Genomic DNA, 23,791 nt, shown 5'->3' on the forward strand with positions numbered 1-23,791 from the left:
ATGCCTATGACGTCATGGCAGTATAACGTCATAATTTAAACATATACTATTAAATATAAGTTACTACATTCTATATATACACAAAAACACTATATATGAAAACTGTGATCTTAATTTCCAAAACACAATTAATTTAATTACTTACGAGGAGAGTTTTTCTTTCTGCAGTGGCATGAAACAAAAATTTACCCAATCTATTCAAAGTTTTAACACTTTTACTGGAAAATAATTCTATCAGTTTATAAACACTTGGACGGCAATAATAATACTTTTTGATGTATGTTTTTTAATTCAGAACATGCGTCATATTTGTCACAAACTGTGCATAGTCTTTGACTTCTATGTATTTTATTGTAGCGACCAGATTCAATATTAAGACTGTGTCTTTGCATACGGAATTGACTCAACAACTTTTTAAAATTTATAATCAATTGGCTTAATGAGATAAAATTGAGTATTGAAGGTATCCATAATCTGTTTGTATAAATAACATTTCGAAGATATATCAAACGCACTGCGTAATTCTTGAATAAATACATCATGAACACGCTGGACATATACTTTTCATTTAAGACGTATTGGCTGTTCCAAATTCAAATTCAAATTCATTTTATTCTCTTTTCACATATTGACATGATGTATAGAGAAAAACATATTTACAATATAATATATACAATTATAGTAGTGTTCGTAGTTGATACACGGCACTGTTTCACAACAAAGCATTTTCATTCTTATCCAGGAGGACAAATCATGTTATTAATTAATCTGATAAAAATACCCATTTTCATTAGTTTTTTAACATTAGTTATATTCATTAGTTTGTTAAATTTAATCATATTTGGTATTGACCAATAGTATTTGTCTATATATATAAAATTCAGATAACAGATAAGTAGATAACGCTGTACATTCCAGATGTAACCAAAACCAAAACTACAAAGCTCATTTTAATATGACCAACCTAATTACTCTTACAATTAGGTTTTTTTGTTATTCAATTCGACAAGTGCATCATAACATGGTTTTAGAACACAATTATTGGTTTTTAGTAATTTCAGCCAATATTTCATTACTGCTACTAGTATTTTACGTTGCACATACAATGAATATTTACCAGTTTCGAAGAAGACCATAGCAGAATTTACCGTTTTCTTAACATTAAGCAAGTTTTTGAGAAAAAGGAGATGATATTTTTTCAATTTGTGGCGATACAGCTTGTCCCCATACTTCACATCCGTAATTCAAAACACATGCAACATCAATGTCAAATAAAGACATAATAACTTAAATGTTGGTTAAATGGAAATTCCCGCTAAACTGAGCTAGTAAGGTGACCTTATACTCTCAACTTTTACTAACAATCACATGTATTGTGTAATGTAGCATGTAACCTTAACTCTAACAAAAATCACAGGTATGGTGTGTAAGGTAGCATATAACCTTAAGTCTAAACAAATCACAGGTATGGTGTGTAAGGTAGCATATAACCTTAACTATAACACAAATCACAGGTATGATGTCTAAGGTAGCATATAACCTTAACTATAACACAAATCACAGGTATGGTGTCTAAGGTAGCATATAACCTTAAGTCTAAACAAATCACAGGTATAATTTGTAAGGTAGTATATAACCTTAACTCTAACACAAATCACAGGTATGGTGTGTAAGGTAGCATATAACCTTAAGTCTAAACAAATCACAGGTATAATGTGTAAGGTAGTATATAACCTTAACTCTAACACAAATCACAGGTATAATGTGTAAGGTATCATATAACCTTAACTCTAACACAAATCACAGGTATAATGTGTAAGGTAGCATATAACCTTAACTATAACACAAATCACAGGTATGATGTTTAAGGTATCAAACGAGACAAAATTGCACCCCATACATAGTTGATTAAACTGTGATTAGCTTCATCTCCAGACTCCATCTTCAGATCTCTAGTGCTGCTAGAATTACTGGACAGAAATAGCTAGATTAGCGACCTAATATCAGCCACTGTGTCAGCCCGACACCCCGCATAGACTTATACATCCCATTGTTATTTCAGAATAGGGGACATTTTTTATCGTGTGACTGGAAACACTCAGACAGTATTTTATGAATCGGAACTGTAAACGAGAAAAATACTATTTAAGTGATGATCCTAATTATGTCCGTCAAGGTAAAGACATTTAATGTTCTATGATCCTCGACTGACCACGTCTCCGGACAAATTGACCTAATCTAGCAGAAAAGGACCATGTCAAATTTAAAGAGATATTCCGATGTCTTTAGTCCAACTAATCCCTCATTTCAATCTCGTTTCTATGGTAACCATCAAACTAAACGCCCACATTTTTCAGCGTAAAGAAAAACTAAAGTCATGAAACTTTGAGTGAACTTTAAGTGAATAGTGTGTTTTTTTTATATCTTATGAAAACGGGATTTGACATCTAAGACAAAACTATTATTTATCAATTTGGTATTTGTTATTGAAATTTTCAAAATCTACTGTATACGTTTGTATATCACACGTACAGAACACGTCATTCATGTAGAAAAGTGGAGTTTGTTCCCATGGACATGACCATCTACAAATGTAGCTCTAATTTAGTTTTTACACCCACAGGAAAGTCATTTTACAGATTTTTTTTAATAATTTCGTTTTTATTCATGTAAAGATTTTTTTTGGTTTTTATATTAATTATTTTTCGGATAATAGTATTTTGAACTTATAAAAACACACGTCAGCAAATTAACTGACCTTATTCTGTCAACTTCTGAAAGTATTACTGTCCTATGAAACATTACACAGTTGATAAGTTGATATGAACCTTTCCACTTTTATCTACATTCTCAATATAGCAGTATCTATCTAACCCCGAAACTATGACGACACAAATTTTCACTCATACTTTTAAAACCCAATCCAAGCGACAAATATGTGACACTGGAATATGTTTCTCGTAATTTTAAAACATGTATCACACGTGAAGGAGAGTGGGTTGTGTACAGGTAATCATTAGGTTTGCTGTGTTGACATTTGTAAGGGGAAATAGATAAAAAAATAAATAAACATGGAAAATGTCAATATCATTTGAATACATGCACGCACACACACACGCACGCACATACATACATAATTCCGCGACAGTTTCGTGCCAGTTCCGTGCCAGTTCCATGTCCATATTGTGAAAGTTCTGTGCGTGCCATCCGTTATAATTGTAAGGGGAAATACATAGAAAAATAAATAAACACGGAAAATGTCAACAACATTTGAATACAAACACGCACGCACGCACATACATACATGATTCCGTGACAGTTCTGTGCGTGCCATTCCGTAACAGTTCTGTGCCCATTCCGTGATATTGTGCCAATTTAGTGTCCATTCCGTGACAGTTCAGCGCCCATTCCATGGCAGTGCCGTGGCAATTCCGTGCCCATTCCGTGGCAGTTCCGTGTCCATATCGTTACACCGTGCCAGTTCCGTGTCAGTTCCGTCAGTTTGTCAATACACGAATGAGGTGTGAAAAAAATAAAGCCAATAATACAAAATTAACACTATTTACAGATCACGGGGAAATGATGATATTATGACATAATTTATGACATAACATGCCAGCCATCTTTTCATCTATGACATCATAAATTTTCGGCCATCTTTTCATTAATGCATCATTATCATCATCCATTTTTTTCCTCATGTCTCCATCAAAAGATCAATTTTGTGAAATTGTGAAAACATATTTTGAATCACTAATCACTAAAAACTGAGTTAAAGAGACATTCCTTTGTTTGAATAAAGTGTATGTCGCTAAAATGAAACTGAATGGGAAATATATTTTTACCTAGTAGTAAAAGTCATAATCTTTGAATTAATACAGCAACTTTACTAGAAAGGGAAACCAAAGTGCTTCAAGTATTAGATCATAAAAATTCTCAATTCGACACGAAGTATCACTAATTACCGCAAAGGCAGACGGTATTTGTGTACGAAACGTCATTTTTCTGTACATTTCGGCGTTACTTTCTTTACTGATAGACACAAAACTCATATACAGTGGACCCGCGATAATCCGGACGCCGATAGTCCGGAAAACTCGCAGTCCGGACGGAATAGCACGGGAACGGATTTCCGTAACGTTATTTGTACTCACCAGTCCGGAAATTCGGTTTCCGATTCCGGAAGCCCATTTTGGGAACGGAAAGTACTTTTCATTAGTAAATTACCCCCGATAATCCGGACGATTTTTTCACCACGAGGAGAGAAAAATGTCGGGCAAGTCACCCGTGTCGACAGCTGTACAGACTATCGCTTGACACTGCGTAGTCATAGCGATCGCTGCCAGGTCATAGCCTCGGGTGTTTACCTGTGTTACATTGTAGCTCTGTTTTTATAACGGTACATTGCTTTTCTTTACGATCGACCTAAATGCTACAGTATTAAAGGGTTTTACAGTGTAGACTGGTCTTGCTTTGATCAACTTGACGTACAATATCTATTATAGTTATTTTACATAGTGCTTTTTCGTAGTTAGCAATAATTAATTCACTAACATACAGTATGTGATACGATACTTAATCAATCACAAATGCATGTAATAAATTTATTATCGGTAATTAACATCACTAACAATTGTATTGGGTAAACAAGGATATCGGCTTGTAACACCGTTACGTGTAATGACGACTCATTGAAAGATGCATGTTATTAATTACACACATGGTACATTTACGTATTAAGCAGTGATCACAAGAACCGGGTTAATTACACACTAATAAGTCGTCAGATACCGCTGATTTACATCAGTAAGTGTCACATTGTTAAGTGTCTTTCATTTCAGGTATTTAACGTTTGTAATTTCTACTCGTTTGTGAACCTCTGGGACGTAACCCATGTGTGTTGTTTGTAGGTCACATATTCCCGCTATCAATAAAACAACTTTCACTTCACATGTTCTTTTAAAAACATTGTTTATTTTTTAGTTTCTACAAAATAAAAGAAAACAAGAATCATATCAAGAACATAAATATATTTATTTTTTTAAAAGACTGATAATTAGACGTGTTTATGAAACGTCATTAAAATGTCCCGTATTGTATAGAGTCAAGGGAGATAACTCTTACACAACAATTTTTTTTGACCTGGTAGACGAAATTCGGTAGTCCGGAAAACTCGTAATCCGGACGGTTTGGGCTGGGAACGAAGGTGTTCGGATTATCGAGGGTCCACTGTAATCATCGTTCGGGTATAGATTTTATCAATAGAGATTTTGCTCGTTTCTGAAATCCGAACGAAGGAATGCCCCTTTAAAACAAATGAACACTAAGCAGATAACGAAAATTGTGACGATATTGAACTGACTAGATCAGTTTAAGACGGACGCTACCACAATTCCGGACGTCCCAGGTCTCCTCGAACTCCTAAAACCACCAGTTGAAGACGGACGCTACCACAATTCCGGACGTCCAAGGTCTGTACGAACGCCCGAAACTACCAGTTGAAGACGGACGCTACCACTATTCCAGACGTCCCAGGTCTCCACGAATTCCTGAAACCACCAGTTGAAGACAGCGATTTGTAAAGCCAAAACTAAAGACTGCGGGTATGACATACCACTCATTTATTATTCCTTATTTGTTATTAGTTAAGTTTTATAATTTGTTTATTATTTGATAGTTACAAAACGTGGTAGGACCACAGGTCCTAGCCTCGTGTTGGATGTATTGACAGACGAGGCTAGGACCTGTGGTAGGATTTTATTTTATTATAATACATGTTGTATTCATATATATATATATACATATATAAATACATGTATATCAATTTATGTACTGATGGGTCATAGACCTAAAGTCAATAAATGAATTGAATTGAAGGATTGTCCGGAACATCGACGGCTTCATCTCCGACGAAAATATACTGTTTGTAAAGATACCATTAATGATACCTTTATTGATTAATAGTGAATCTTTCACTGAATAGAAGTTATCTGGTTGATTAGAAATAAAAACAGTGAATAGGTAATAAAAAATAATATAGCAAAAGTGAATTTAAATAGATTCCAGACAATTTGTGACCTCCACAACGAAACACAAACACAAAAGGAAAATATAAATAGCATACCTGGTAAGAACTATCAATTATAATATTAAAGATATATAATAATGATCATAATAAAATTAGTGTAATGAGGTTAATAACAAATAGGCGGTAACTACTAAAATGACCCTCCATGACTTCTGTATATCACCTGTGAACAGTCGTGTCATCGAGGACAGATTCCGTTTAGGTTCGTAAACCTTTTGATTTCAAACACAGTCGTCTGTATCTGGTATATATCTAGTTAAAATAAAATGCTGATACAGTCGGGGTGAGGGCTAATTCTTTTGATATACAGGTATATAAGTACTGACCAGATGCAGACGCCTGTTTTTCGAGTTGTGACAGAAAACCGTCCTCGTCTGGACCTGAAGCTGTCGCTCAGACGATAAATCCCCAGATAATTCAAACTATCCCAACTTTTGTCGCATTGCAACATTAAGAATTCAGCTTTCAGTTTGGAACGAAATATTATTATTATCTTTCATTCTTTCTTTTTGCCAGCTTACCGCATGCCGCGTGAAAGTTAACATATACAATATGACTTTAACTTCTTCGAGTTCTTCGATACGCATCCAGTGTACACGTATATAAGTCCGGAAATTAATACATATCTAACACAACCTTTTTTATCAAAAGCATCTTAATTGTAATTAATTACAAACTAGCACTGTTACACAAGCACCTGCAACCTTCAATTAACGGTCCGGAACTCCAGATCTGATCGGCGCGGCGTCTGGAAGTGTGACACGCGGTCCTAGAGGAATCTTTGAAGTTAGCTATTGTAGATCTCAGCAGGTATGATTACGGTATTGGATATCTCTTTAAAGGAATTTAACTTTGAGTCACCCTTACACAGGTGGCACAGTAATGAACAATTATATGGACATTGTACAGTTGTAGGTCAGAGTTCAGGGGTCATAGGAGAAATAGTTTTAAGTTGAAATATGCGTAATTACTGTCTTCAACAATCGTGAGATGTTTTTGAGCTGCAGTGTGATTTTTACTTTCAACATTGCACAGACGACACTCCGGGCAATAGCACTGTCTAAAGTATTTGTGGGTCGGGTAGGACGGTTAGTCATGGAGAAACATTCCATTTCATTGCAAGTCAACTAAATGCTGCATTAGTACAAAATAAGTCATTTGATTTTAAGTAAATTGTACACAGAATACAGTTTGATAAAACGATATTTGAACTACTACGTGAATATCTCATAAAGAATGGTGTCGATTCTGACCTCCGTGATGTTATAATTAAACAGTTCCTCGGACATTGTAATACAAAGAACAAACAATTGTATTTAATTGCCTCGAAAATTCGATGATTTATAAAATTCGACAATCTGCCCATTTATCAAGACGCAAGTGAATTACAAACGATGCCATATAGACATAGAACATGGAACAGTTACACATGTTTAGTAGATAAACAATGAACTGTATCGTAATGATCCCCTCGGTCGATAATTAATTCCCTGAATGTCTATAGTAATTAATTAGAAAACATCTTAAGTGGTGTACAGCTGGCATAAACAAATAGATAAACAAATAAATAAATGAATAGATAAATAAATAAAGAGCGAAAATAAAAGGTTAAACAAAATAACAGCGTCAGTTGAATCGTTGATATATATATAGTGTACATTGCAATACAAAAACTGGAGAATTTTGGACAGTAAGCTAAGGTTACACGCAGTTGTGTCCCTTTACCCGTATAGTACTGACCGCCGCGACTCTCTCCTACCTACAAACAGAGACTTGTATATGTCTATGGTACAAATGTATATTTTTCATGTCACCTCTGTTCCGCCGTACCTACGTTATAACAGAAACATATATAATACATGTTTCTGGTTATAACAATCTAATTATAATTAGATTTTCATTATCCACTTCTTAAACTTCGTTCATACTTTACTTATTTATTTATTTATTTATTTAATATTTATTTATTTATTTATTTATTTATCAGATGTATGTTTATGGACCGGATCTGTAGAATTGGAATGAATTACATTGAATCCTGTTAAAACACTATATTTTCTAACATTTATGCGACTTCTCTGACAGTAAAACTGAACGGAACGAGATGATCGTAGATTACGACCAGGTACTAAAAGACACATTTGTTCAGCTAAATAAGGACAGTCAAATACACTATCTACACACTTAAAATATCCACACGGAATGCACGGAGTCGGTAATGAACGTCTAATTTTAATTAGATTGACGTTATAAATGATTGATAAAATTATATACGGCAAAACTTCTTGTTCTTTTAATTACTAGATCGTGACAAATGTTCCTCAAAATCCACCGATTTAGAGCGATGATCGCACATAACAAACATATTCACAGATTGAAAATCAATTAATCTTACTTTTATTAACAAAAAAACAACAACAAAAAAAACAAACAAAAACAAAACAGTAACTAGACGAGTATACGGATCTGTATTGCATGATACTACAAACATCATTTGTCGAAAATGTGCACACCCCAAACGAACCATTGTGTTGAAAGCTTATTGTCGTTTGAGAGAAATCATAGACAGGTGTTAAGGAGGATGTTTTAAACACAGTGAATATATCTCTGTCCGGGAGATGAAAACTTTACACGTATCTACTTTTACTATTGGTCTTTGGCGAGGCGATCTTGATTTTTGGTCAGTGGTGTCCTTGTTTAATTAAGACAAACTTTGTATATTGATAGTTTTTTAAACTCCGTCGTTTTATTTAATTAGACCTTATTATAATATATTGACAATTTCTTAAAAGTTTATTTTATTTAAATATGACTATGATATAATATTGACTGTATACTGGTTTTGTAACCCCTTTTCTTTCAAACTATTGTTTTTCAGATCTGTGTTTTGGGTTGACTTTTTGTGTCGTATTCTGTGTACCAGGATACCATGATATAGACGTGGCTACACATGCTTAGCTATGTGTAGGTTAATTTGAACAACATTAAATTTGACCATTTGATTTGTCCATTTGAGTGCATCTCAGTAAAACTACAAATAACGATAAATAAAAACAACTATTGGAGGGATTAAAAATCCATCTTCTAACTATCATAGGTATATTATACAATCGAAACAATTGTAAAAATATATACATGTATAAATGATAATATAATCAAATCAACAGGGGCGTATTTATATTCAACATGGCTATCTTTGATTCCCATATTAGATCTCGCTACCATTTGGTATTTGTATCAAATCGTCATAAACTTCACTAAAGATAGACTAGCAGTCACTTCTGCATTTAAGTTTTTAAAAGATATGAGGTTTTAAACGAAATTTGATGGAATTTTACATAATTATTTTAAAACATTGTAAAATATATCAAATTTATGTATCAATTTTAAATCTTTTGTTTATTACTGGTGCCTGTAACACAAGTGTACAAAGTTTGAAGATAATTGGCTTGTAATTTATAGGTAAACAAGGGCTCCAGCTCAGGTAAGGTCGTCGCACTTCCTGACACATTCACTGTCAGATGTGACAGCACATCAGGGGAGACTATTTGCTATATCGCGAAAACCACAAAAAAAACCAGGTTGCTGTAACTTGAGAATTTTCTCCACAGCAACTTGTAGATAAATTAAAATGAATTTACAGCTAATGAAAACACAAAATAAAATTCCTTAAGGTCTCACAACTAATTCAGAACCAATTAAGTCACTGAAGAAAATGTGTTTCTTAGGTTTGTAGCCATTTCCTGAGTAAATAACATATGGAATGGGTACTTTCTATATACGAGAATAAAGGGTATGGTCTTGAGATTTTGAAAATAAAAAATACACTCTTGGTATAGTGTAAAAAGGCGGGAATTCCCAGGTGGGGGTTCCCCTGCAGTCCACTTAAATATCAGGGTTACTGTCTTCCAAGTACTGGTGTGCTCTTATATGTTATCAAACCTATCCAATAGCATCAATTTTCTAGCAGGGAAATCTTCAATCTTTAATTTGCTATAAATTTCACAACCTTTGAACTTCAAATGAGTGATTGAGGGGGGTGGAGTCATTGGTTATAACATATCGTGAAATAATTAGTTGTGCGATACCTTCATCCATGAACCAAGAACGACAACTCTATAAAACTCTAACCAGGGAAGTGTAATTGAGAAGTTATAGATAGCTTGCGGGATATCCCGGGAGTGTTACCTCAATCAAGGAAGATACTTATCATAACTAAGTATACCTATCAGTAAGTTGTGTTCACATGAATACGAAGACAGAGACTGACACAAACAATGTGTGTATCGATATCATTGTAAATCCTACTTCCACCCGCTACTTTCACTTTAACATTCATTAGACGTGTTGGATTATGCCGAAATATTTTCAATTTTGTTTGTAATAAGGTGTCTTTTTAGTGAAAAAGATTGACTTTTGATAGCCCTTTAATAGCTAGAATCTGATAAGATAGACCACGACAATCCCTAGTACGACTAACTCTGACCGCATGTGTTGATTTATCGCTGCTACATATTGTATAACAGGAAAGAAATTAACTGTTTTTGATTCAAGCAAATGTTACACTTGAAACTTGCAGGGGGTGTTTGAAAACAAAATTTGAACATATTGAAAGCAGTTTTGATCCGAATTAATTCAGGTAATTAAGTAAATGTAATTGCTCTATTGTTTTGAATCAAAATTGATTGCATTATGTTCAAATGATACCCAGGAAATTTCATGAGTCGGTCGCAACTTTTTAATTCAAGAAATATGTTCAAATGTTTTTCGTCATTTAGGTATGCTATAAATAGCTATAATATTCATGTATCGATTCGCTATATAGAAACATAAATAATGATGATAGATCATCGAGAGGCTGGCCTTACTAGCTATAATGTATACACCAAATGGACCTGAAAATATATGGCAAAGTCAATTTACCTCCCCAACAAATGATGGGGCTCGGTTTCTCTGCTTACTCCAGTTCCTTACCTTCCGCCTTTCCATCAGGGCCAACATTAGACTGACATTTTTCACTTTGGCTAGGTTTATATAAATTGTTTGTAATTGATGTAAAATAAAAGAAGTTTATAGATGTTGTGAATGAGGGAGCAGTGTAATAGTAGAGAGAACATGTACAAGCTGGAAACTCCCTTAGGATGGAGGTATGATATCCTTAAAGAGTGGAAGTTCACTAGTTTGAACCACGGTAGTAGCAGGAAACTCCCTTAGGATGGAGTTATGATATCCTTAAAGAGTGGAAGGTCACTAGTTTGATCCACATTAGTAGCAGGAAATCCCCTTAGGATGGAGGTATGATATCCTTAAAGTGTGGAAGTTCACTAGTTTGAACCACGGTAGTAGCAGGAAACTCCCTTAGGATGGAGTTATGATATCCTTAAAGAGTGGAAGGTCACTAGTTTGATCCACATTAGTAGCAGGAAATCCCCTTAGGATGGAGGTATGATATCCTTAAAGTGTGGAAGTTCACTAGTTTGAACCACGGTAGTAGCAGGAAACTCCCTTAGGATGGAGGTATGATATCCTTAAAGAGTGGAAGTTCACTAGTTTGATCCACAGTAGTAGCAGGAAACTCCCTTAGGATGGAGGTATGATATCCTTTAAGAGTGGAAGTTCACTAGTTTGATCCACAGTAGTAGCAGGAAACTCCCTTAGGATGGAGGTATGATATCCTTAAAGTGTGGAAGTTCACTAGTTTGAACCACGGTAGTAGCAGGAAACTCCCTTAGGACGGAGGTATGATATCCTTAAAGTGTGGAAGTTCACTAGTTTGATCCACAGTAGTAGCAGGAAACTCCCTTAGGATGGAGGTATGATATCCTTAAAGTGTGGAAGTTCACTAGTTTGATCCACAGTGGTAGCAGGAAATCCCCTTAGGATGGAGGTATGATATCCTTAAAGTGTGGAAGTTCACTAGTTTGATCCACAGTGGTAGCAGGAAATCCCCTTAGGATGGAGGTATGATATCCTTAAAGTGTGGAAGTTCACTAGTTTGATCCACAGTAGTAGCAGGAAATCCCCTTAGGATGGAGGTATGATATCCTTAAAGTGTGGAAGTTCACTAGTTTGAACCATGGTAGTAGCAGGAAACTCCCTTAGGATGGAGGTATGATATCCTTAAAGTGTGGAAGTTCACTAGTTTGATCCACAGTAGTAGCAGGAAACTCCCTTAGGATGGAGGTATGATATCCTTAAAGTGTGGAAGTTCACTAGTTTGAACCACGGTAGTAGCAGGAAACTCCCTTAGGACGGAGGTATGATATCCTTAAAGTGTGGAAGTTCACTAGTTTGATCCACAGTAGTAGCAGGAAACTCCCTTAGGATGGAGGTATGATATCCTTAAAGTGTGGAAGTTCACTAGTTTGATCCACAGTGGTAGCAGGAAATCCCCTTAGGATGGAGGTATGATATCCTTAAAGTGTGGAAGTTCACTAGTTTGATCCACAGTGGTAGCAGGAAATCCCCTTAGGATGGAGGTATGATATCCTTAAAGCGTGGAAGTTCACTAGTTTGATCCACAGTAGTAGCAGGAAATCCCCTTAGGATGGAGGTATGATATCCTTAAAGTGTGGAAGTTCACTAGTTTGAACCACGGTAGTAGCAGGAAACTCCCTTAGGACGGAGGTATGATATCCTTAAAGTGTGGAAGTTCACTAGTTTGATCCACAGTAGTAGCAGGAAACTCCCTTAGGATGGAGGTATGATATCCTTAAAGAGTGGAAGTTCACTAGTTTGATCCACAGTAGTAGCTGGAAACTCCCTTAGGATGGAGTTATGATATCCTTAAAGAGTGGAAGTTCACTAGTTTGAACCACAGTAGTAGCTGGAAACTCCCTTAGGATGGAGTTATGATATCCTTAAAGTGTGGAAGTTCACTAGTTTGATCAACAGTAGTAGCTGGAAACTCCCTTAGGATGGAGGTATGATATCCTTAAAGTGTGGAAGTTCACTAGTTTGATCCACAGTAGTAGCAGGAAATCCCCTTAGGATGGAGGTATGATATCCTTAAAGTGTGGAAGTTCACTATTTTGATCCACAGTAGTAGCAGGAAATCCCCTTAGGATGGAGGTATGATATCCTTAAAGAGTGGAAGTTCACTAGTTTGAATGATTACACTAGCAGGAAATCCTCTTAGGAGAGGTATTATATCCTTAAAGTGTGGAAGCTCACTATTTTGAACCATTACACTAGCAGGAAACTCCCTTAGGACGGAGGTATGATATCCTTAAAGTGTGGAAGCTCACTATTTTGAACCATTACACTAGCAGGAAACTCCCTTAGGACGGAGGTATGATATCCTTAAAGACTCTTTAAGGATTTAGAGTGTTAGGTCGTTAGTTTGAACCACGGTAGGAGCAGGCTTTTTGTTCATACTCCTTCCTTTTTCTTTAGGGATGGAGGAAAGTTGGGCTGGATAAGCACATTCATGGAAGAATATGAGAAATGGCTACATCAATGCCTCCACCCGTATTTACAATAATGATAACATTAATCTTCATTTGGACCAGAGTAACAAAGAATTAACATCAACTTGATGTATGTTTTTTTTTATTTACAACAAGTCCTGTAAGTTTTTTAGCCAGTGTATTTTTTATGTTAATATCATATTCAACTGATACTAATGTAACACTGTTTTTGGTTGAAGTTTGACCAGATATGTGGATGTGTGATGTTACTTCTAAAACCACCTTGTTGCTGAAGTTGGTTTTGATTATTTACATGGCTGGCTATGGAGATACCAGATGTCCAGATAGCAACATCACAGGTAACCCTTACTACATCAGAGGTAACGCTGACTACATCACAGGTAACCCTAACTACATCACAGGTAACCCTTACTACATCACAGGTAACCATTACTACATTACAGGTAACCCTTACTACATCACAGGTAACCCTGACTTCATCACAGGTAACCCTAACTACATTACAGGTAACCCTTACTACATCACAGGTGTTCCTTACTGCATCACAGGTAGCCATTACTACATTACAGGTAACCATTACTACATCACAGGTAACCCTGACTACATTACAGGTAACCCTTACTACATCACAGGTAACCCTGACTACATCACATGTAACCCTTACTACATCACAGGTAACCCTGACTACATCACAGGTAACCATAACTACATTACAGGTAACCCTTACTACATCACAGGTAACCCTGACTACATCACATGTAACCCTTACTACATCACAGGTAACCCTTACTACATTACAGGTAACCCTTACTACATCACAGGTAACCCTTACTACATCACAGGTAACCCTGACTACATCACAGGTAACCCTGACTACATCACAGGTAACCATAACTACATCACATGTAACCCTTACTACATCACAGGTAACCCTTACTACATAACAGGTAACCCTAACTACATCACAGGTAACCCTGACTACATCACAGTTAACCCTGACTACATCACAGTTAACCCTGACTACATCACAGGTAACCCTGACTACATCACAGGTAACCCTGACTACATCACAAGTAACCCTGACTACATCACAGTTAACCCTTACTACAACACATGTAACCCTTACTACATCACAGGTAACCCTGACAACATCACAGGTAACCCTGACAACATCACAGGTAACCCTTACTACATCACAGTTAACCCTGACTACATCACAGGTAACCCTTCATCACAGGTAACCCTTACTACAACACATGTAACGCTGACTACATCACAGGTAACCCTAACTACATCACAGGTAACCCTTACTACATCACAGGTAACCATTACTACATTACAGGTAACCCTTACTACATCACAGGTAACCCTGACTTCATCACAGGTAACCCTAACTACATTACAGGTAACCCTTACTACATCACAGGTATTCCTTACTGCATCACAGGTAGCCATTACTACATTACAGGTAACCATTACTACATCACAGGTAACCCTGACTACATTACAGGTAACCCTTACTACATCACAGGTAACCCTGACTACATCACATGTAACCCTTACTACATCACAGGTAACCCTGACTACATCACAGGTAACCATAACTACATTACAGGTAACCCTTACTACATCACAGGTAACCCTGACTACATCACAGGTAACCCTTACTACATCACAGGTAACCCTGACAACATCACATGTAACCCTTACTACATCACAGGTAACCCTTACTACATTACAGGTAACCCTTACTACATCACAGGTAACCCTTACTACATCACAGGTAACCCTGACTACATCACAGGTAACCCTGACTACATCACAGGTAACCATAACTACATCACATGTAACCCTTACTACATCACAGGTAACCCTTACTACATAACAGGTAACCCTAACTACATCACAGGTAACCCTGACTACATCACAGTTAACCCTGACTACATCACAGTTAACCCTGACTACATCACAGGTAACCGTGACTACATCACAGGTAACCCTGACTACATCACAAGTAACCCTGACTACATCACAGTTAACCCTTACTACAACACATGTAACCCTTACTACATCACAGGTAACCCTGACAACATCACAGGTAACCCTGACAACATCACAGGTAACCCTTACTACATCACAGTTAACCCTGACTACATCACAGGTAACCCTTCATCACAGGTAACCCTTACTACAACACATGTAACTCTGACTACATCACAGGTAGCCCTGACTACATCACAGGTAACCCTTCATCACAAGTAACCCTTATTACATAACAGGTAACCCTTAATACATCACAGGTAACCCTGACTACATCACAGTTAACCCTGACTACATCACAGGTAACCCTGACTACATCACAGGTAACCCTTACTACATCACAGGTAACCCTTACTACATCACAGGTAACCCTACCTACATCACAGGTAACCCTTACTACATCACAGGTAACCCTTACTACATCACAAGTAACCCTAACTACATCACAGGTAACCCTACCTACATCACAGGTAACCCTACCTACATCACAGGTAACCCTTACTACATCACAGGTAACCCTGACTACATCACAGGTAACCCTAACTACATCACAGGTAACCCTTGCTACATCACAGGTAACCCTTACTACATCACAGGTAACCCTTACTACATCACAGGTAACCCTTACTACATCACAGGTAACCCTAACTACATCACAGGTAACCCTTGCTACATCACAGGTAACCCTTACTATATCACAGGTAACCCTTGCTACATCACAGGTAACCCTTACTACATCACAGGTAACCCTTACTACATTACAGGTAACCCTGACTACATCACAGGTAACCCTTACTACATCACAGGTAACCCTTACTACATCACATGTAACTCTAACTACATTACAGGTAACCCTATTTACATCACAGGTAACCCTTACTACATCACAGGTAACCCTTACTACATCACAGGTAACCCTTACTACATCACAGGTAACCCTTACTACATTACAGGTAACCCTGACTACATCACATGTAATTCTGACTACATCACAGGTAACCCTTACTACATCACAGGTAACCCTGACTACATCACAGGTAACCCTATTTACATCACAGGTAACCCTTACTACATCACAGGTAACCTTCAATACATCACAGGTAACCCTGACAACATCACAGGTAACCCTTACTACATCACAGGTAACCCTTAATACATCACAGGTAACCCTGACTACATCACAGGTAACCCTTACTTCATCACAGGGGGAAATTGAGGTAATCCTTTAAATCCATACTAGTCCTGAATGGCCGAATGTAATTTAATGTGATTTGGTCCAGAACATTATTGGGCGAAGGAGTGGTGTAAATGGAGAATGTGGTTCCCTTGGGTCTGAAGTGTTGGGGCTCAATAGGGGAAATAGAGGTACAAGGTAAATCCTTTTAATCTCTACTAGTCCTGAACACCTGAATGGATTATGATGAAATTAAAGTCTGGAGCATTATTGGGCAAAGGATATCTAATATTGTATCAATAGAGAGTGTGGCCGGAGGGGCAGGGCCCAATATGGGAAATTGATGCAAATTTAATGTAACTTTAAATCAATTTTGATGAAAGGTGTGGTGCATCATTTTGCGAGGGAGATCTAATTTTGTATAAATAGAGGGTGCGGCTCTTCTGAGGGTCGGAGGGGCAGGGCCAAATATGGGAAATTGAAGTAAATCTTTTAAATCCTACTACTCCTGAACACCTAATGGATTTTGATGAACTTTTGTCTGGAACATCATTTGGACAAGGAGATCTAACATTGTATAAACAGAGGATGTGCCTTCCTTGAAGCAAGAGGGGCAGGACCCAATAAGGGAAATTGTGGTAAATAATTTGAATTGCTACTTGTCCTGAACAACTGAATGGATTTTGATGAATTTGGTCTGGAGCGTTATTTGGCAAATGAGATCTTATAAATGAAGTATGTGGCACTCTTGGGGCGGGAGAAAGGGTCCAATAGGAGAAATATAGCAAAAAAACCCCAAAAAACCTACTTTAGAAACCTTTTTCTTCTTCAAGAATGACAGGATTTGGTCAACCTGTAGTTTGAATCATTGTAGGAAGAGTCAGTTCAACAGTACGAAAATATTTGAAATATCACTTAATTTAGAGTTTTTTGCCATAATTACTGAAATATCCAGGTGAGCGATGCAGGCTCTCTGGGCATCTTGTTCTTTATATTAAATTGTTGATACTTGTTTATATAAATTTGTTTATAATTGTTTTAATTGCAGGTCCCTTGAAGTACAGCAGTGGAATGAACAATGCTACGTTTGCGGAGGCTGGTTCACAGATGTTACTGGACTGTTGTTTTACTGGGTACACAAGTCTCGTGTGGTCGTATCGCCTGACCCCGAATGATACCTGGGAAGACATCAAAGTTACAAATGTGTACAGACTCCAGGAAAACACAAGGAATCAGACCTTGATGATTGTACCACCAGATGACAGCTATCCTCTAAAGGGATACTACAGATGTATCGCCACAAATACCCAGAATGACACTCTCCTACATATGGTAGAATTAAACATTGCAGGTAATTGTCTGAGATTGATATTATAGTAATTACAGTGATAACAGTGTATTGTTGTCATCCCTATACATTGTAGAGGATAAACACAGTTGTTGTTGGTCTTGTACTGTTCCTCTAGTATACTAATCTGTCCCTCTAGTATACTAATCTGTCCCTCTAGTATACTAATCTGTCCCTCTAGTATACTAATCTGTCTCTCTAGTATACTAATTCGTCCCTCTAGTATACTAATCTGTCCTCTAGTATACTAATCCGTCCCTCTAGTATACTAATCTGTCCCTCTAGTATACTAATCTGTCCCTCTAGTATACTAATCTGTCCCTCTAGTATACTAAACTGTCCTCTAGTATACTAATCTGTCCCACTAGTATACTAATCTGTCCCTCTAGTATACTAATCTGTCCTCTAGTATACTAATGTGTCCCTCTAGTATACTAATGTGTCCCTCTAGTATACTAATCTGACCCCCTAGTATACTAATCTGTCCCTCTAGTATACTAATCTGTCCCTCTAGTATACTAATCTGACCCCCTAGTATACTAATCTGTCCCTCTAGTATACTAATCTGTCCCTCTAGTATACTAATCTGTCTCTCTAGTATACTAATTCGTCCCTCTAGTATACTAATCTGTCCTCTAGTATACTAATCCGTCCCTCTAGTATACTAATCTGTCCCTCTAGTATACTAATCTGTCCCTCTAGTATACTAAACTGTCCTCTAGTATACTAATCTGTCCACTAGTATGCTAATCTGTCCCTCTAGTATACTAATCTGTCCTCTTGTATACTAATCTGTCCCTCTAGTATACTAATGTGTCCCTCTAGTATACTAATCTGACCCCTAGTATACTAATCTGTCCCTCTAGTATACTAATCTGTCCTCTAGTATACTAATCTGTCCATCTTGTATACTAATCTGACCCTCTAGTATACTAATCTGTCCCTCTAGTATACTAATATGTCCCTCTAGTATACTAATCTGTCCTCTAGTATACTAATATGTCTCTCTAGTATACTAATCTGTCCCTCTAGTATACTAATCTGTCCCTCTAGTATATTAATCTGTCCCTCTAGTATACTAATCTGTCCCTCTAGTATACTAATCTGTCCTCTAGTATACTAATCTGTCCCTCTAGTATACTAATATTTATTACATTTTTACCAGTGAAATATCAAAAATATTCATTCTATAAAAGTGATATTTTTCACTAGTGAAGAATATCATATTTTTCACTAGTGAAAAATATCACTTTTGCTGATTCAACCAATCAAATTAATGCTTAGAAAATACCAAAATAATTGACCATTCAGAAAGCCTGACATATATGTCAGCACCTGGACAGGGGGAACTCCTTTTTTTGTATGCAAACTTTTGTGGTTAGGCCTAGTTAGCATGCGGGGTAGGTTTTTCGTTGATAAAAAATGTAATAAACAGAATATCTAACAGTGTTTCCAGTAATACCAAATATATTTCACTCGTGTGGCTAATATTTTGATATTAGCCCCACTCGTGAAATATATTTGGTATTACTGAAGACACTGTTAGATATCCTCTATGTCCCTCTAGTATACTAAACTGTCACTCTAGTATACTAATCTGTCCCTCTAGTATACTAATCTGTCCTCTAGTATACTAATCTGTCCTCTAATATACTAATATGTCCTCTAGTATACTAATATGTCCTCTAGTATACTAATCTGTCCTCTAGTATACTAATCTGTCCCTCTAGTATACTAATCTGTCCCCCTAGTATACTAATCTGTCTCTCTAGTATACTAATCTGTCCTCTAATATACTAATCTATCCCTCTAGTATACTAATATGTACCTCTAGTATACTAATCTGTCCCCCTAGTATACTAATCTGTCCCTTTAGTATACTAATCTGTCCCTCTAGTATACATATATGTCCCTCTAGTATACTAATCTGTCCCTCTAGTATACTAATCTGTCCTCTAGTATACTAATATGTCCCTTTAGTATACTAATGTGTCCTTCTAGTATACTAATATGTCCCTCTAGTATACTAATCTTTCCTCTAGTATACTAATCTGTCCCTCTAGTATACTAATCTGTCCTCTAGTATGCTAATCTGTCCCCCTAGTATACTAATCTGTCCCTCTAGTATACTAATCTGTCCTCTAGTATACTAATCTGTCCTCTAGTATACTAATCTGTCCTCTAGTATACTAATCTGTCCCTCTAGTATACTAATCTGTCCCGTAGTATACTAATCTGTCCCTCTAGTATACTTATATGACCCCCTAGTATACTAATCTGTCCTCTAGTATACTAATCTGTCCTCTAGTATACTAATCTGTCCCTCTAGTATACTAATATGTCCCTCTAGTATACTAATCTGTCCCTCTAGTATACTAATCTGACCCCCTAGTATACTAATGTGTCCTTCTAGTATACTAATCTGTCCCTCTAGTATACTTATATGACCCCCTAGTATACTAATCTGTCCCTCTAGTATACTAATCTGTCCTCTAGTATACTAATATGTCCCTCTAGTATACTAATCTGTCCCTCTAGTATATTAATATGTCCTGTAGTATACTAATCTGACCCCCTAGTATACTAATGTGTCCTTCTAGTATACTAATCTGTCCCTCTAGTATACTTATATGACCCCCTAGTATACTAATCTGTCCTCTAGTATACTAATGTGTCCCTCTAGTATACTAATCTGACCCCCTAGTATACTAATCTGTCCCTCTAGTATACTAAACTGTCCCTCCTCTAGTATACTAATCTGACCTCCTAGTATACCAATCTGTCCCTCTAGTATACTAATCTGTCCTCTAGTATACTAATCTGTCCCTCTAGTATACTAATCTGTCCCTCTAGTATACTAATCTGTCCCTCTAGTATACTAATCTGTCCTCTAGTATACCAATCTGTCCCTCTAGTATACTAATGTGTCCCTCTAGTATACTAATCTGACCCCCTAGTATACTAATCTGTCCCTCTAGTATACTAAACTGTCCCTCCTCTAGTATACTAATCTGACCTCCTAGTATACCAATCTGTCCCTCTAGTATACTAATCTGTCCTCTAGTATACTAATGTGTCCTTCTAGTATACTAATCTGTCCCTCTAGTATACTTATATGACCCCCTAGTATACTAATCTGTCCCTCTAGTATACTAATCTGTCCTCTAGTATACTAATCTGTCCCTCTAGTATACTAATCTGTCCCTCTAGTATACTAATCTGTCTCTGTAGTATACTAATCTGTCCTCTAGTATACTAATCTGTCCTCTAGTATACTAATATGTCCCTCTAGTATACTAATCGGTCCTCTAGTATACTAATCTGTCCCTCTAGTATACTAATCGGTCCTCTAGTATACTAATCTGTCCCTCTAGTATACTAATCTGACCCTCTAGTATACTAATCTGTCCTCTAGTATACTAATCTGACCCCCTAGTATACTAATATGTCCCCCTAGTATACTAATCTGTCCTCTAGTATACTAATCTGTCCCTCTAGTATACTAATCTGTCTCTGTAGTATACTAATCTGTCCTCTAGTATACTAATCTGTCCTCTAGTATACTAAACTGTCCCTCTAGTATACTAATGTGTCCCTCTAGTATACTAATCTGTCCCTCTAGTATACTAATCTGTCCCTCTAGTATACTAATCTGTCCTCTAGTATACTAAACTGTCCCTCTAGTATACTAATGTGTCCCTCTAGTATACTAATCTGTCCCTCTAGTATACTAATCTGTCCCTCTAGTATACTAATCTGTCCCTCTAGTATACTAATATGTCCCTCTAGTATACTAATCTGTCCCTCTAGTATACTAATCTGTCCCTCTAGTATACTAATCCGTCCCTCTAGTATACTTATCTGTCCTCTAGTATACTAATCTGTCCTCTAGTATACTAATCTGTCCTCTAGTATACTAAGCTGTCCCTCTAGTATACTAATGTGTCCCTCTAGTATACTAATCTGACCCCCTATTATACCAATCTGTCCCTCCAGTATACTTATCCGTCCCTCTAGTATACTTATCTGACCCCCTAGTATACTAATCTGTCCCTCTAGTATACTAATCTGTCCCTCTAGTATACTAATCTGTCCCTCTAGTATACTATGTCCCTCTAGTATACTAATATGTCCCTCTAGTATACTAATATGTCCCTCTAGTATACTTATATGACCCCTGAGTATACTGATTATGTTTTGTCTCAGATTCACTAGGACGAGCACATCCTCGAGCATTTGGCCCATCAGCAGATGCCTGTGCCACACTGGGTGGGACCATCACTGTTAATTGTTCAGCAGACTTCGGTCATTTGGATAACGGTCAATGGAATGTTCAGTGGTTTAGATTTGATAACGAAAGCAAAAATATATCAATGTTGTCGAACAATGCTGCTGACAGTCCGACAACCCAAGTCATCAACAATGGGTAACTATACACATTTCTAGAACTTTGTGCATCCTTTATTTAAGTTTTCTCTGCATTCTTACCTTGTCTGTAAAGTACCGTTTTTCGCTGTAGGCAAAACTAAATTGATGGTGTAAACATACTTGTCGAAAATCCAGAAATTTATAATCCGGAACCAATTCATTATTTTTTTTAACAAATGTGAAGCCTTTATATACAACTTCATAATGAATATACTAATTACAGAATACATTTATCTTTTCATTTTTAATGCAAATCATAAAACAGAAGTTATTTGCTTAACAAGAAAATCACCCATGGTCAGGCTGTCCTACTATAGTATGCTACCTTAGATTCAAGGTCACAGGGGTCAAATGTGTTAAAATGTTTGAAAAATGATTTCTTGATAGCAAACCTAATATTGGGCCAATATTATGCTGGAATGAAGGACTACACAATTTATTTATATGAATAAATCTAGCCATCTCTGATATTAGCTTAGTATCTGCATTAATGACATAGATACATTTTAAAGTTGCTCTTGAAGCAGATTTTCACCTAGGCGGTCGGGCTTTGATTCCCCATTCGGACGGAAAAAACGTATGGGGTCACCTGCCCGACCACTTCAGGGTTCTTCAGTTTCCCTGCATAGCAAAACCCCTCGTGCGCTTCAATCCGGGCCAACAAGCATGATTAATATAAGTTGATATAACTTATTTTGCAATTGTTGTAAAATAAACAAAATTTACCTGTTACAAGTACCTTGACTATTTTTTTCAGAACAACTGGATTTTTTACTATCCAGCTTGTAATACACAATGTATCGACAGCAGACATTAATAAGACCTTCAGATGTTACGCTACCAGTGTCAGAGAGAATACCAACGAGGTCTTCACTTTTGTCATTAAACTTTGTCGTAAGTGGTTTTATACTTATCATCACCATCAATAATTAGTATATCAAGTCTGATAAGAAATAGGACTGATTGGGCTATGATTGGCCTTTTAAATAGGACTGATTGGGCTATGATTGGCCATTTAAATAGGACTGATTGGGCTATGATTGGCCATTTGAATAGGACTGATTGGGCTATGATTGGCCTTTTAAATAGGACTGATTGGGCTATGATTGGCCTTTTAAATAGGACTGATTGGGCTATGATTGGCCATTTAGATAGGACTGATTGGGCTATGATTGGCCATTTAAATAGGACTGATTGGGCTATGATTGGCCTTTTAAACAGCACTGATTGGGCTATGATTGGCCTTTAAACAGGGTTGATTGGGCTATGATTGGCCATTTAAA

General features: G+C 36.7%; 1 protein-coding gene across 1 annotated transcript in view; it reads left to right on the plus strand.

Moving 5' to 3' along the window:
- Window positions 1-10,212: 10,212 nt before the first annotated feature.
- Window positions 10,213-23,791, plus strand: part of LOC117342878 — a 36,294-nt gene continuing 22,715 nt past the window's right edge. The window contains exons 1-5 of the mRNA XM_033905167.1: window positions 10,213-10,319; window positions 13,737-13,856; window positions 17,781-18,083; window positions 22,287-22,506; window positions 23,266-23,402. Coding sequence (XP_033761058.1) covers window positions 13,748-13,856; window positions 17,781-18,083; window positions 22,287-22,506; window positions 23,266-23,402 — 769 coding nt within the window. The 5' untranslated portion in view covers window positions 10,213-10,319; window positions 13,737-13,747. The remainder of the gene's footprint in view (window positions 10,320-13,736; window positions 13,857-17,780; window positions 18,084-22,286; window positions 22,507-23,265; window positions 23,403-23,791) is intronic.

The sequence above is a fragment of the Pecten maximus genome, chromosome 14, assembly GCF_902652985.1.
Source record: "Pecten maximus chromosome 14, xPecMax1.1, whole genome shotgun sequence".
Classification (NCBI taxonomy): Eukaryota; Metazoa; Mollusca; class Bivalvia; order Pectinida; family Pectinidae; genus Pecten; species Pecten maximus.